The 15,577-nt window shown below is 39.1% G+C and overlaps 1 protein-coding gene across 7 annotated transcripts in view; it reads right to left on the bottom strand.

Moving 5' to 3' along the window:
• The window catches only part of Kank (KN motif and ankyrin repeat domain-containing protein 2 kank), a 33,816-nt gene that overhangs the window by 3,739 nt on the left and 14,500 nt on the right, over positions 1-15,577 (bottom strand). For 2 of the 7 annotated variants that reach the window (XM_034315849.2, XM_034315850.2), the window contains exons 2-8: positions 12,897-12,994; positions 11,449-11,648; positions 10,923-11,157; positions 3,478-3,593; positions 3,313-3,393; positions 2,166-2,381; positions 110-1,347 (exon numbers count right to left, since the gene is read on the bottom strand). In XM_034315849.2, the coding sequence (XP_034171740.2) occupies positions 110-1,347; positions 2,166-2,381; positions 3,313-3,393; positions 3,478-3,593; positions 10,923-11,157; positions 11,449-11,648; positions 12,897-12,942 (2,132 nt within the window). In that variant the 5' untranslated portion in view covers positions 12,943-12,994. Of the gene's footprint in view, positions 1-109; positions 1,348-2,165; positions 2,382-3,312; positions 3,394-3,477; positions 3,594-6,558; positions 8,584-10,922; positions 11,158-11,448; positions 11,649-12,140; positions 12,663-12,896; positions 12,995-14,698; positions 14,842-14,967; positions 15,122-15,577 lie in introns of those variants that run through there. The other 5 variants (XM_034315851.2, XM_034315852.2, XM_034315854.2 and 2 more) reach the window with 5 other exon arrangements.

Here is a 15,577-nt window from a genome sequence, read left to right as displayed (position 1 = left end):
TTAAATTTATTTTAAAAAGTCCCTAGGAAATTATCTATGGAATAAAATTAGAAAATCCAAAGAAGGGTTACAAATTAAACTCCTCTCCTTCTAAAAAGAAATTACTAACCGATTACTGTTGTCATAGTGCTCCTTGTTATCAACATCGTATCTTATCACACCCGCAGCCGGTATCTTGGTATAAGTGTCCTGTCGCTTAAACTGTCTCCTCTGATCAGCGGAGTTGTTCAACGGAATATGCGACGGCCTGGGTATCCTCGAGACAAGATTCTGAGTATTCTGATGGTTCATATTGTTCTCCGCGTTATTAACGATTTGCTTGGCCAGATTTTTGATCGTCTCCTTACAGTTATCGCAATAGTTGGCCGCGCAGGAGATGGAAATGTGCGGTTTTACCGACTCGCCGACCGAGACGTCGGTGAATTTCTTTTTTATCGGCGACGTACCGAACTCCCGTTTCTTAGGCGCCAGACCGGAAGTGTCGGTGCTCTTCACCGTGGTCCTTATTAAATCGTCGACCATCACGCCGACGGATTTCGTACTTTTCCTTTTAACATTACTCTCACCGTAATTAAACGAATGACTCCTCGAGTTCAAGGAATGAAGCGACAGAGATTGAGTAGCCAATGGATCCGGACCGACGGCGATGCTTCTCGTACCTGGACCGGTTCTAACCTCGATTCCAATTTCAGACACCCTTGGTTTCACCATCACACCCACGTTCGTCCTCATTCGGAACGGTTCCGCGATCTGAGTAAACTGATCTCTCTTCTCGATCATTTTTACCTGGTCGAGGGTACACTGGCTTCCCCTGGAAGCGGTGTCCTTAAACAGGCTGCTCTTATAAATCCTCAGCGCATCGTCCACGATCACCGTAACGTCCTCGTTCGTCAGTACGTCTTTCATGTTCAAACTGGTCGCGGTACCAATGGATCTTTTCCTAACTTCTTTCTTCACCTCTGGTGATATGTCCTCTATAACGAACCGGCTATGTACCAGGTCCTTCAACTTGTTCCTCGTATTTACACCGATATCCCGATATTTCCTCGCGTCCCTGACCAATTTAGGGCTGATCGGCGGAATCGATTCCACTTGAAGTGGGCTTCTTATCAAACGATTTCTCGCCTTCGTTTCCGGCGCTATTTCCTCGTACATCAGTTGGCTACGGGTTAAAGTGGACCTCCAACTGTCGCGGGAATAGAGCCGGTCGAAGCTCGACGAGGTACTGTCGAACAACGTGCTCCGGTCTTTTATTTCAGGTACGATTTCTTCGATCTGCAATCGACTCCTCTGTAGGGATTGTTTTATCGGCGTGCTGGTTACCATTCCGATATCTCGGGTTCGAACCTGATCGCGTAACAATGCAACGTTACTATTTTTTTTTATTCAGTCGAAATGATTTTTTTTTTAGAAAGCCTTCACGGAAGTTAATTGTTTTTAAATTCGTGGTTACTTTTTAATGAAGTTTCATTCGGATAATTAATCTCAATTTATGGAAATGAATTACAGATCTGATGGATGGAATGATAAAAAATATTCTTCCCACTCGAAATTCAATTAATAGGGATTCGATAATTTCTACGTATATTCATTTAACCCTTTCATTAGGAAAGAATGGAAATCAATAAATAATTTATCGATTATTTATTTCAATGCACTCTCTGTGCCCCGGGTTTGGCTCAATACTAATTTAGCGTACTGAATGGAATGAAAGAGTTGAAGTTCTATATCAGATGTAAAATTAATTTATCCTTTTAATAGCTTTGAATCTTGCAACGACACATATCAAACCCAACAGATCTCAGTTGGAAATAAAAAATGATTGTATCATCGTATGGATAAATAATTTTAAATGAAACATTCATCTGCGTTTATCCTGATAGAAAGGTGGAATACATTAATAACCGTAGAAAATCCATAAAATGAATACCTAAGGCGATCCTTAAAATTAACTTCGCGGTTTCTCGTTCGGACTTTCTCAGCAGCCGAATAAACTAATTTGTCGACGTTCTGCGCTGAGGTAATTAAAAGTTGCCGGTACGTATGCAAATGTTCTGTCGCGGTTCGTTGAAACGGATTTCTCCGTGTTTCTCTCGCGGTTAAACGCAAAGCAGATCGAATCGAGCGATAAATTCGTCGGGGAACGGAAGCTACGGGTGGTGTACCTGCTGGTGCGAAACACCGACGTCCCGCGTCATTACGCCACACATCGTCCCCGCGTCTCTGGTCGGTGCAGCCGCGTTCTTCAGATTTCGCATCGATGCTCGCTGTTCCGAGAACGACTGGCTCCGGTGCCTGTGCAACGTTTCGTTGCACGAATTCAACTCGTCGACCCGTCGCAGCAGATTCCGCTTCTCCTCTTTCAGCACCGATACTTGCACCTGTTATCGCGCGTAAGGGAAGGTGATAATTCGGGGTGGATTATTTATTATTATCCAGCATTCGGGTGGACGTAGCTAAGCTATAAATTTATATTAATTTATTCGTTTGGAATTTATTGAATTAGTAAGCTAAATTTAATTAATGAAAGTAATTGGTAATTAGTATCTTTATTGGGGTAGTTAAATTCTGATTCAAAATAACTACCCTTCTTTTTGGGAAGAAGGTAAAGGGAACATTTAATGTATGATTCATAGGTTGATGGATACATGCCAAGAATAACTAGTTGCAGTAGACTCTCGTTATATCGCCGCCGATAGGTCTGTAGGAGAGGATTTGTCAAGCTTCCAAGCTTTCACTTGGTAGGGGTATTATTTTCATAGACTACGGTGGTAGGAGGGTGGTACTAGTATGCTTTAGAATCTATCTGAACGTCAAATCGCTCATGAGGTAATATAACAAGAGTCTACCGTATATCAAACGCAAACTTGTTGAATAGTTTGTTTCTATGGACCCGCAATTTTAAGCTCATTACGGTCGCAATTTTAAGCTCATTAAAAGCTCGCAAATCAAAAGCTTGATTAACACAGTCGGCGTCAGAGCTGAAGGTACTTATTTCTATCTTAAAACTGGGTCAACGAGTTGCATTGCAATTATAATAATACAGTGTTAAGAAAGTCTGGTGATTATAACATTGATATAATTCAGATCACCTTAACCATTTGAAGACCAACTTGATTTTAATGTTTTATATAAAAATGCAAATTAATATAAAAATAAAAATGCAATTATGAAAGGGTTAATATTGCCACGTTACCATCGAACGCAATTACATTTCTCGGTCGGAAGTATCGCAACAGAAGGAAAGAAAGAAAAGATGATTCATAGAGTAAAGGAAAAACATACGAGATATAAAATTGTCGAGCGGTTTACCTGTAACATGGGAATCGCCTTGACCTGTTCCTCAAGCTCCTTCATCCGTTCCAACGAGGCTGCCATTTGCTCTCTGATGTTCTAGAATGTGTGACGCTTTGCTAGAATATACTTGCTCTTTGCTTTCGTTTACTAATTCAGTGCGAGTGTACTTGTTGCTCCTACCTGTAGCGCGCCCGTGCTGAGATTCGAGTTTCCGCTACCAACGCTGGCGTTGTCAAAATCCGCCCCGTGTTCCGGTTGCGCGTTGTTCTGCACCGGAGTCGCGGTGTTCGTTCCATCTGAAACAATTTTTAACTTTTTAGATGAAAAATATTGCCAGTTTTATTCATCGATTTTCTGGGGGAAATAAAAGTATAAAATTTCACTTAAAAAGATTATATTGGAATTTTTGCGGCATTATCGAATAAAAAATTTTAATTAATATAATGAGAGATACAGCGAAGATTAAAGGAGTATTTTATAATTAAATGTAAATTTTGATGGATAAATTTACACTAGCGACCGAATATTTCAAAGTACGCGATATCAATGCACAAATAGCCTTTACGTATAAATTCATGCAAATATTTGAACGCAGCAGACTCTGTGTTTGACGTGCAGATGAATATTTATAAAAAAGAATACTTTGACGTGATGACACTTTTGTCTAATATTAAAATTGGTCGGAATTGAGTGAAACGTTTCCATTCGGAAAATGGACATTCGAGAAAAAAAATGTACAAATATTTTAGCTGCGTCAGTGAAATCGTGCGAGTTTCAACTGTCTGTTATTGAAATGAAAAATGAAATATAAATATTAGTAAAAATGTTACAATTACACTGACTGCGCTGGTACTTCAAGGTCTCGATGAAGATAACAAATAAAAAATTGTTGAATTATGTAATAGCTTCTTTTGTAATTTATCTATGACTTCATAATTCCTAAACAGATACAGTGTCGCATGCAGTTGCGTACACATTTTGTTTAACCACATTGAAATGTAAATTAGAAAACTGAAATGAAACAAGCACGAAGATAAACCTTGTTTTACCCGCAACGACTCATTTATCATTCCACTTTTTAATTACCAACCCTCACAATTGCGTGATACTGTCGGAGGCTTATTATTCTCGGTTGACGAGCACGTAGAGAGCCCCAATTTTAATTTAATTCAATTTTCATTTTCTAACTTTTATACTGTTTCTCTAAAAATTATTCTACCTAGTAAAAGGTATAAACTAAAAATATTTCTTGACTCGAGGAAAGAAGTAACCTTTAAAAATGACGATTTGGCGGACCACGTAGAGAGCCCCAATTTTAATTTAATTCAATTTTCATTTTCTAACTTTTATACCGTTTCTCTAAAAATTATTCTACCTAGTAAAAGGTATAAACTAAAAATATTTCTTGACTCGAGGAAAGAAGCAACCGTTAAAAATGACGATTTGGCGGACCACGTGGAGAGCCCCAATTTTCATTTTCTAAATTTTATACTGTTTCTCTAAAAATCATACTACCTAGTAAAAGGCATAAACTAAAAATACTGAAAGCATAAAAATATTTCTTGCCTCGAGGAAAGAAGCAACCGTAAAATTTTCAAGATCGAACCGTTCCGTACGGTGATTCCGACCGTTAAAAATGACGATTTCACGTGTTCCCCTCCGACCGAGGATCTAAACGATCATCGAGTACGACTTCCTGCGTGCAGCCCTCGACGATGCCCTTACGAACGAGCAGGTTGCGCGCAGGCGCGTTGCGCAAGTCGCAACGTTCACCTGCTCGCTCGTTCAATTTTTCATTTAATTGATTGTTGCGTAAGGGTCCGCGGTACGTGCCGCATGGAAACGTTGGAGACAATAAAGAAACGCGCCAGACGTCGCGGCATCTCCAATGCGTTCTGCGATATCGTGACGCGACTACGCGAAATTCTAGTATCAAAGGATCTCCGGCACGCAAACAGCGTCACGCGCTCCTGCGAACCGTTCTTAATTATACCTACTTATATCACCTTTTTGCCATTTCATTCTAATGAATTTTTTGTATATTTTTATGCTCGATAATCGTCGTTGAAGAGCGTCAGTTGAAGCGCAAAAGGATAAAGCGAAGTTTATTTAATTTTTGATAAAATAATGTTGGGTCATTTTTTATATACAGGGGAAGGGTTTGGATGGAGTAAATAATTGCTGGTAATCGTTACGTTGCACTTTATATGGAAGTGCTGGTTTCTAGCGCGTTGCATATGTGGATTAGAATTGTGTGTTTCTATGAAAAAGCGACTCGACTGCGAGAGATGTCGGTGTCCGTAAAAGTCAAGTTAAAAGTAGCAGCTCTTCCCTTGTGTTTTTCATCCCGGTATCGAACTCGTTAGAATAATTGAAATAAAACGACACGCGATTTGCAACGAAAGAAAGATTCCACGAGATCCAATGCTTCCGAACCGATTCTTAAATCTCTTTGCATTCCGATAGTATCTCGGCGAACAGTCCAATTAAACTGGAAGCTTAAGCATCGTTCTCATTGAAATTTTCCTCGACGACCCATCGATTTCGTTTCAACAGGGAAACGAGGAGATACCAATTCCACGGGGTCAAGCTGTTAGCATACAGAGCGACATTCGTTTACTGTATCGCGACGATAATGAATTCAACTTGTTTGGTCTCTCAGATAAAGTATCTCTTTAATTACATTCGACGTCGAATCACGTAGCCTCAGCGAGAAATAACATCCGCGTTAACAATGAAAATTAAGCCTCTAGGTGTTTCTTTTTGTTACGTCCCCAAACATAACCTCAATTTCGTCTTTCGCTATCCCAAGGAGGTCTCGCACTGGAATCCGACTTTAACCTCCAAAATCCGCGCCGCGTATTAACGGCATAATAATTACCTGCAAGGAGGGAAATAACATCTTTGTTCCTTCATTTGAACCCTTTCGCTATTAATCCTCGGACGGACCATGGAGAGAGCCCGATTATTTTCTACGTACATATATTATCTAAATAAGATTCGCGTCTGTTGTATCGTTAAAAAATGAGGATACCTCCTTAAGAGTGCACGATATGCAACTATCAACAATACACGTGAAAACATGACCCGAAGAAAATCAAATGACGTAAGTGTCTGTTATCTATTAGCAGATACGCGTAAAAAAATCCTCGAAGCCGGAGTTCGCGATAATCAACGGTTGAAGGTCTGTATTTTCTGCGAGAAGAATTTTTCAATACCACTCGATCGTTCATAGATCCCGTAAGAAAGAAGAGGACTCACGATACTTCCTCTTCGCCTTCATCTTGCAGAAGGGTATCCTCTTCATTATAAAATTCTTCACCCCCATCTCGATTGCTTTTTCACCGTTCACTGGATTTACAAGAAGGAACACGATTTCATAGATCAGCTAAGAAGCGTTCTCCAGAGACTGAACCGCACTCGAAGACACTTCAACATCCATGGAAGCCATCGAGGCAGATAATTTTCGACGTCGAACTCGTCGACGATTACCGATCAATTAAAGATCGGTACGCGCCGTTAGCTTTCGATATTTTTCGTTCGTTCGTTCGATCGATCAAAGCACGGATTAATCGCGATAAATTCCGGCGAAATTCACGCCGATGATCGCGACACACCGGGATCGTGGACGCGGTCGATTCAAACTCCTCGCATACCGTTTTCGACGGCTTTCCCGACGATTTTTCCAGCATTCGCGCCACGATCTGTTTCACCGCGGCCACTGTTTGCGTTTGACTGTGACGCCGAACTCTGGGCTATAGCCAACCAGGACTCCGACTACTCACCATGAGGTGAATGGAGAGGGGAATTGTGTGCCTCTTCTCCTGTTCTCTGACCGGTGTGCGTGTTCTCCACGATTTCTTAATCGTACACAAGAAGGAGAAAAAAAGAATGCTTTACCCTCTATGCTTTGTTTCGGTAATCATTTTGCAAGTTGGCTGATAAGAGGATACCTCGATTAAGTATCAATAATGCCTCTCATCAGTAGAGTGATCAAAAGTTTTAATCCATTCCAAGTTCGGGTTACGAAATTTTAACTTTTCAGTAAGACGCATATGGCGCGTCATTGCATAGATAGCGTCTGACGCACATGGTGTGTCATCGAAATAGTCCACGACGCACATGGTGCGTCATTGTTAAATTGATTTCAAACTTTCAAAATTTCGAAACTTTTAATGGATTTTATTTTCTTAAATGACAAAAGTGATGGCTTTCAGGCAATATGTGCTACATCACAAAAGAGCCAAGATATTTATAGAAACGAGCTTCCCGAACCTTTCTAAATTTACTATCCTCGAAGCAATTATTCGGAGCAATTAATAGAACATGCCTCTCCATCTCATTAGATCTAAATCTGGTCCCACAGATTTCCCTAAGAGTAATAAAAATTTCAGTTCATAAAAATAAATCTTCTGATAAAAAAACTCAGTCGTTTCGCGGTCAGCACTTTCGCGTGACGAGTTTCCAGTTGTCAACGGAACGTCCATCGATCGTAACATCTTGTTGTTTTTTTACGCACGATTTTAGAGCGACGTCGAAGAACGATTGCACCAGTTGCGCGACGTTTAGTCCGTGGCAGGTGTATACGGCCATATGCGACCACCTTGCTCCGACAAGGTTGCACGAAAATGGTTTAGCGTTCTCGATGCACTCGCGTCATGCCTTCCAAATCGAGTTAAAACCGAGCGATACCGACGTAGCTTTTTCGATATTAAACCACGAGTACGTATTCCCTAGGGGCGTCCCCGATGAATTCGTGTCGGTCGCGTTTATGAACACGTTATTTTCGTTCGAAAACTTTTGGCAGAACGCCTCTCTCCATTCAGGCGACCGGGGGAAAAAAAAAGAATGATTCGCGTGGAAATTTCATGGTACTTTCAACGATTCGCGTTCGACGAGGTTAGGTTAGGTTATTCTCTCCATCACGCAATGGCGAAATTAACTAGTATCACGATTTTTTTTCTACTTTCTAACCATCCAGAGAGCACACATTGTTAACGCTTTAATAATGGGAAGATAATGCACGGCTTTCGTTAGACTCTGTCACTTTTGCCTGAAATCGTGCCTGTGAAAATAACTAGCGGACGCTTCGGATGGAAAGCGCGTTTCAAACTTCGTTCAGACCATCTGTGACGGATTTCATTATTCGCGATGAAGCGTGTTGTTTCGATTTGTTGCACTTTCGCAGAAAAATAGTAGCGCTTCAGATTTTGCAGAGAAAGTTGCGCTCGAATTACCGATAAATTATTTATGCTTTACGTTTTTTTTTTTTTATAAAATCTAATCAATGTTTTATAAAAATAGTAACGTCAATTATTTCAAGCCCAGAATAAAAATCGTAATCAAACGACTATGCATGCCGTTTTAATTTTATAATGCACGCCAGTAAAAAGGAAATGGAGAGAGAAAAAAAGAGCATAGATCCGATTCGCTGGCCTGCAGATCCGACTGTTGTTGAAAAATAAAATGATCAACCGCATGTGTCCGATGAAATTAGTGGGTGGACGAATGGGGTAACGCAGGTGCCGTTCGAGCGACGATAAAACCGACGCGACTGGCAACCGGAAGCAGGTGGTTCCAGCCACGCACCGACGGCTTCGCTGACGCTTTCCGCCGTTCGAAGCCGGGTTACCGCCAAGAAACGACCGGTACATTATCTTCGAACCGTGATTCACAGGCGCGAAAGGCAACTCACCGAGAAGATCGCTATTTATTCACCCTGGAAACTATATCAAACAACAGTTCCGAGCGATTACTTAACGGTGCTCCGCGATCGCTAGATCTTCCTTCCTTTATTGGGTTAATAATATTCCGTGATCGTTATGTCAGTCGTGGCTGAGTAACGTATGAATTTTCATAGAGATCTATCTTTCATCTTGGTGGGAGTTATATTAATTAATTAGTTAATTAGATATAATTTTGTGAAATGGAAGAGCTAAATATCAGAAATTTTCAGGACTCGAATATCAATTAGACTCCAATTTTAATTTAGAAATAATTTTGTGAAATGGAAGAGATAAATATCAGAAATTTTCAGGACTCGAATATCAATTAGATTCCAATTTTAATTTAGAAATAATTTTGTGAAATGGAAGAGCTAAATATCAGAAATTTTCAGGACTCGAATATCAATTAAATTCCAATTTTAATTTAGAAATTTTTTAAAATTATAGTCTCTGCTTAGTCTCTATTTAATCCTAATTTTCTTTTTCAAAAAAATTTCAAAAGATTCTAAGGAGATTAATTAATATTTGAACAGTGTAAATGAGTTAAAAGTCCCCACAGAAAATAGCTTTTCTCTTCGTTTAATTTATTTTCGCTTCGCACGGTATTCACTCTCTGAGAAACAACAAAGAACCTCGGTTTTGCATACTTCAGTTGACGGTTCAACCGACGAAAAGCGACAATCGTTTCTCACGAGACCGCGAACTCTATCCGGGGTACCTAGCTCGTTTGCAGGAAGATTCTCACGTTTCGCAACCTGCCCGGTTTCTTGCTCCCGTTTCCTGTCTTATCGGTCCTCAGACAATGGGAACCTCTGGAATCGTCCTCGCAGAAAGATGAGAACGTTTCCTCTCTTCGATTTTAACGACTGATAAATTACATTCCGAGAGAACTAAATTCATAATTTTGAAATAAATCTAATGAATCCGACGGACTACACTATGGCGAAGTAATTAAAACTAACGCAAAATTTATTCCATTATTTTTTATGCCTGAATAAAAAATGCAATTTTTTTGCATTTAATTACAGCCCATCGGAATGCATGCAAAATTTCTCTTCGCTGGTTGCATATTCGCGTCGAATATCCGCTACTTCCGGGTGCCTTCGAGCTGACACCTCACCGGAACAGATGGTCTATTTTATTGGCCGTTTAACGGGCCCGTTCGAGAACCAAATAAAATTTCTTTCAATTAGGATCAACTCGAGAACGTGACGATCGGAAATCAATTGATTCGTTCACAGTCAATTGAATTTCATCTAACCGAGTAAAGTATCAACGCTTCAAAGACTCTATCTATGTTTTCCAATTAAATAATCATTTTCTATTTTTTCCTTTTAATTATTTATAACTTTCTTTGAAGTCTTACGGATCCTGGAATACCATTTACTTGATAAAATAAATACCATAATGGTATTAACTTAGGACTCCTCTTTCACTTCCGGCGGGTGATACAATACAGAGAAGTAATTAACGGAGTTCCAAGGGTTTACTTAACCAAAGAACGATTTCATTGAAATAGCGAAGTGACTCAAAAGTGAAGGAAGCATTTCTCTTTGCAGCATTATTGTATAGCAGGTCATTGGGCCATGGAGAATCGAAAGATGGCCGAGCGGATTCAGCGCGAGGAAATCAAATGTGCGTGAAATTATTGGATCTCTTTCCTTCTTCTTTCGCTGTAAAAAATTGAACTTTATCTACGATCGATCGCGCGCCACGCTGCGGTTATTCCTTCCTTTTTTTTTTTTTTTTTTTTTTTTATCGAAAGAATCTAAAGACACGAATGGAGACAAAAGAAGCTTGGACGTGAAAAGTAGGTATGACTAATGGTGCGCGAAACGAGGCATGCAATTTACAGAAAGGAAGAAAGAAAAAAAAAGAAATAATGGTAATTTGTCTGACCGTTATCCGTCTGGTCGGGCTTATCGAAGGTCTTGGTCGACCTGGTGGATCGTTTCAGGGTCGCCTCGAAGTCGCCCACCACGTCGCTGAGGTCGAGCACCGGTGATTCTTGGCTGTATCCTTGTCTCTCTAGGCTCGACGACCTCGGTAACGTCGTAACACCGTTGGTCGCCGATGACGTTTCTTGCGGTATTTTCGGCAGTTCTGCCTCTATTCCCACCAGTGCTGGACTCACCTAAGATTAAAAATACAAATGGAATTTACGAGCCGACCTTCCTCGACAGCTGTCGATCATTCACCCTGTTTATTATTCTAAAATTTATTAAGCGTCGAAAATTAATTATTAATCATTGCAATTTTTTTCTAGGGAAGTCTGTTTCGATCAAGGATTTGCTAAAGGGTGGAAGGATTTAAAAATAAAAAAAAAAAAATTATTTAAATTTATCATGTTTGAAATAAGGAAGAGAAAGGAAGGAAACGTTCGGCCTAGATTCCGTTTAATTACGGAACGAAACGATCAATTTACCAGACCCAGTAGAACCTCCATCGACTGACATTGCCTTCGACGTTCTCTCTTCTTCCGTCTCTCGATGCTAGACCTGTCGCCGGCACTTCCTGCTGCAACAGCCTCGCAGTATCGCACAAAGTCCAGGTCGATGTGGTAGCCGTAAGGGCAGCAAAGGCATATCGAACCTGTCGAACTGGAAACGTACCCCTGCGTCCCCACTGTTCACCGGCAATCATAACAGATTAAACAAATCATTGTAATCCCTGTAACCTTTACGGAATTAAATCTAATTATAAAATGATTGTTGGAAAAATTGTACGTGTTTGAAATTAAATAAAAAAAAAAAAAAAATGACGAATTTATTTATTACAAAGTAATAGGAATAAAAATCCTGGTTTCTGGTTATCTATTATTTAATGAGATTTCATTTTAAACCCTGGAGAAATGGAAAAAAAACAATCTTGTAAAAATTGTACGAGTTTGTAATTAAATAAAAACAAAAACCACGAATTTATTTATTACAAAATAATTAGAATAAAAATCCTGGTTTCTGGTTATCTATTATTTAATGAGATTTCATTTTAAACCCTGGAGAAATGGAAAAAAAACAATCTTGTAAAAATTGTACGAGTTTGTAATTAAATAAAAACAAAAACCACGAATTTATTTATTACAAAATAATTAGAATAAAAATCCTGGTTTCTAGTTACCTATTATTTAATGAGATTTCATTTTAAATGGCTTAATTAATCTTGAAGATAGATACAGAGTTTGATTTAGATGAAAAATACAACCCTGAAGAAGTTGAAAAGAAACACCCTGACTGCCGTTCGATCAAGTTAGCCGACCAGAAAGGATCTATCTTTGGAGAAGTAGGATCGATTGTAGATCATCATGAGCGGCTGATTGTTCGAGGGTAACGACCGACGCTCAGCGTAAACCGAAATATGTTGTAACCATTGGCGACCATCCAGAGACACGGTAATAATAATCTGGCAAAGTTCGTTAGCCGGCAGTGCGTGGAGTTCCCATTTACGTGTCACACTGGACCGCTGATGCTATCGCGATGTACATGGCAATGACTTAACGATCCCCCCCCACCGGAGAGAAATGATCCTTGAATCTCGTTCGATCGATATCTTCTTATCGATTAATCCTGCCATTTTCCACGTTCTTACGTTTTATTATACCTTTTTAGGTAATAGAGAGTTAACGAAGAGGCATCGGTCGTCCTGTTTAAAATTGAAGATTTCGATATTGCAGAATTTGAAAAATTTCAAAATTCCAAATACGAGAAAGCAAACGAGTTTATCTTCCGCACAAATTTACACAAATATTGAACGACATTATCAATAGCGATAGTAATATTGACTCGACGTGAAAAACTAGAAAGCAGGCACAGAGGACTTTTGACGTGTGGACAGGTTTACCCCATTTTTATGCTATAAGATTGCTTTGTAACTCACCGTTTCCGTTGAAAACGCGAGCCGAGGGTACGACGGTCAAAGCCATATTTCTTCCAGGTGCTCCTCACGACAGGTCAGAGGGTAACATCTTCACCATTCTGAAACAAAAAATTGTACCATGTTAGTTAGAAAGAAAAATCCCCTAGAATTTTATAGGGGATCTTAAATTAAAATTAAGATTCTCTCCATGGTGACGCCGGGTTAGGTCTCATCGAACCAGGTTAGGACACAAAGGAACTTTAAGATCTAGGGGACCCTAGGGAATTTATTTCCCCACCCGCTTTCTGTCTGCTACTTCTACTGCTACATTTCTCTCCATTGTTTTTATAATGTATAAATGATAAATGCTTATCGTGAACTTACATGAATATTAATATTAATAAATAAACTACTAAAGCAATTTGAAATTGCGCTAAAGCAAGGTTTCTGGCTCCGCTGTTGAGAATGCGTTTATTAACAAGCGGAACGAAGGAAATTCCTGGTACACCGCGTAATTTCATTACATTGTTCGGCATAGAACGTTATCAGTCTCTAAAATCGCGTCGAAGCGTCGGTTCCTTTTTTCAAGATAAACGGATGATCGTCATCAATTAACTTGGTACAATCTTTCTAGAGGGTTGGCTCTAATAAAATGTTAAAGAACTCGCGTGGAAAAGCAATTGGAAATTTCGTGGAATATCATAATTGACGAAAAGAAGAGAGCGGAGTCGTGGAACACGTCTTCATGGTGTCTTTAACCACGATTTTCACGGCGTCCCGTGACGGCTAATTCCGTATCCCGGATTTCTGGTCTGACGGCAACACGTCCTCTTGGCTCCTCCGCGAACTTTAATTGTTCCTCTGTTAAATGGTCACGTTTTGAGATGGTATTTTTATGGCCACTTCCGGTGGGAATCCCGAGGGATGATTTTTAAAAAAATTAAACAAAACTGGGTGTTTTGATTATAGCAAGATTTTAAGCTTGAAAAAATTCTAATTAAAATTAAGCTAGCTTATTAATTACCAAAAGGAGAGGCAGAAATTTTTTAAATTATTTACAAAAGATATATTGCAATTCAATTTTGAAAAATTCATAACATATATTTTCAGCAAAAATAATTAATTTTGCAAGAAATTATTTTTTAATAAGGGAAACCATAAGAGGGTTGTTTCGAAATTCTCCAGGCCCTTTTTAAACCTTGGCCTGGAAACATTGCGTCGCGTTACGTGATACATTTACCAAAGTATCATTCCAAGAAACAATTAAGATTCACGTCTCGATCACTAGGAGGGATACTTCGACCGTAGGTCGTAGGGCTGGAAGCTCGAACACGTAACACGGCATTACCTTTTTTCTTCAAGGACCAAAAGTGACTTCTTAATTTTTAATCAGGCGCCGACTCCTGTTTATACGATATACGAGTATCCTAATAAACGTGGGTTCGATTGAATCTCGTAGAAAAATCTGTGCCTGGAATTCGTCTCACGAGCAAGGGTTACTTCTTTCAGTTGAATCTCTCGCGATATGGAAACTTGCAGTTTATTGCGTATGGAGGTTGATGCAACGACACGTGTTACCTTGGACGTTTGGTACTGAACGCTGATTTTTATAGAGATAGCGAAAATTTAATTTAAATTTCTCATTGGGAACTCGTGGCCATTATTGTGTTTTTGAAAAATTAATTTTTTCATTATTAGTCATAAATACTTTTTATAGCAAAGTGCACTTATCATTTTGTGATCAAATGGAATATAAATTAGCATACATCATAATTTTTAATTTCAAACACTGACAAAAATAATAAATTAAAAATATTTCAAACTTGTAATATTCGTATCACAAATTAAACATAATGGTCCACTTTCTCCATAAAGAAAATAAATTCTACATAAATTCTAAAGTCCACGATAAATCTTGTATATAAACACTGAACGAACAAATTCACCATCGGAGCTACGCGATGACAAGCACGTATTTAACATTCGTTTCTGTTTCGAACATATTGAAACAAGTCGATGACAATCGTTATCTGTGACCGTACACGACGTTACAACGTCGGCTGATAAAAGAAACTAGCCCGTAAATATTTACCATGATGATTCAGAACGGCTGGCATCGAAATTCGCCGCTATCAAGGGAACCGAATACCCTCGGACCCTTTTGAAAGAGAATCCACATTTATATTCGAGCCACGAATCGCTACGTGCGCATGCAACGTTAATTCAACACTGATCGTCTTTCCTTCGACGAGTTCACGTTTTTACCGCCTTTATCTGGGGATTACGGAAACAATACTGATAATTTTTTGCCGATAAAACATCGTACACATTGTTCCTTGTTATTCTTACAATAGAAACTTCTTGCAACTTCATTAAGAATTAATTACTAATTAATTACCATAATTATGAAATACAAATTTCGGTGATTATTGAAGCAATTATTAGTGGATTTTCATAAATTTTCATCTCCTATAATTTCCACAATATTCGTCTGATCCATTTATGCGTGCACTTATTAGTCTGATGCTGATTGCAACAATAATCCATTTGCTCCGTGGCGTGGGCGGATATGCAAATATTTATAATTGTAATGCATTAGTAAAATTGAAATTAAATGAGAGATCAATCGTTTGCAGGTGAAGTTATCTATCGTTCTTTCTTATCATATCAATGAGGTCAATATTACACCATTTCCTTTTTTA

Source organism: Osmia lignaria, chromosome 15 (genome assembly GCF_051020975.1).
Source record: "Osmia lignaria lignaria isolate PbOS001 chromosome 15, iyOsmLign1, whole genome shotgun sequence".
Taxonomy (NCBI): domain Eukaryota; kingdom Metazoa; phylum Arthropoda; class Insecta; order Hymenoptera; family Megachilidae; genus Osmia; species Osmia lignaria.
Note: the sequence above shows the minus strand (reverse complement) of the source record. Positions and strands in the feature narration are given on the sequence as shown.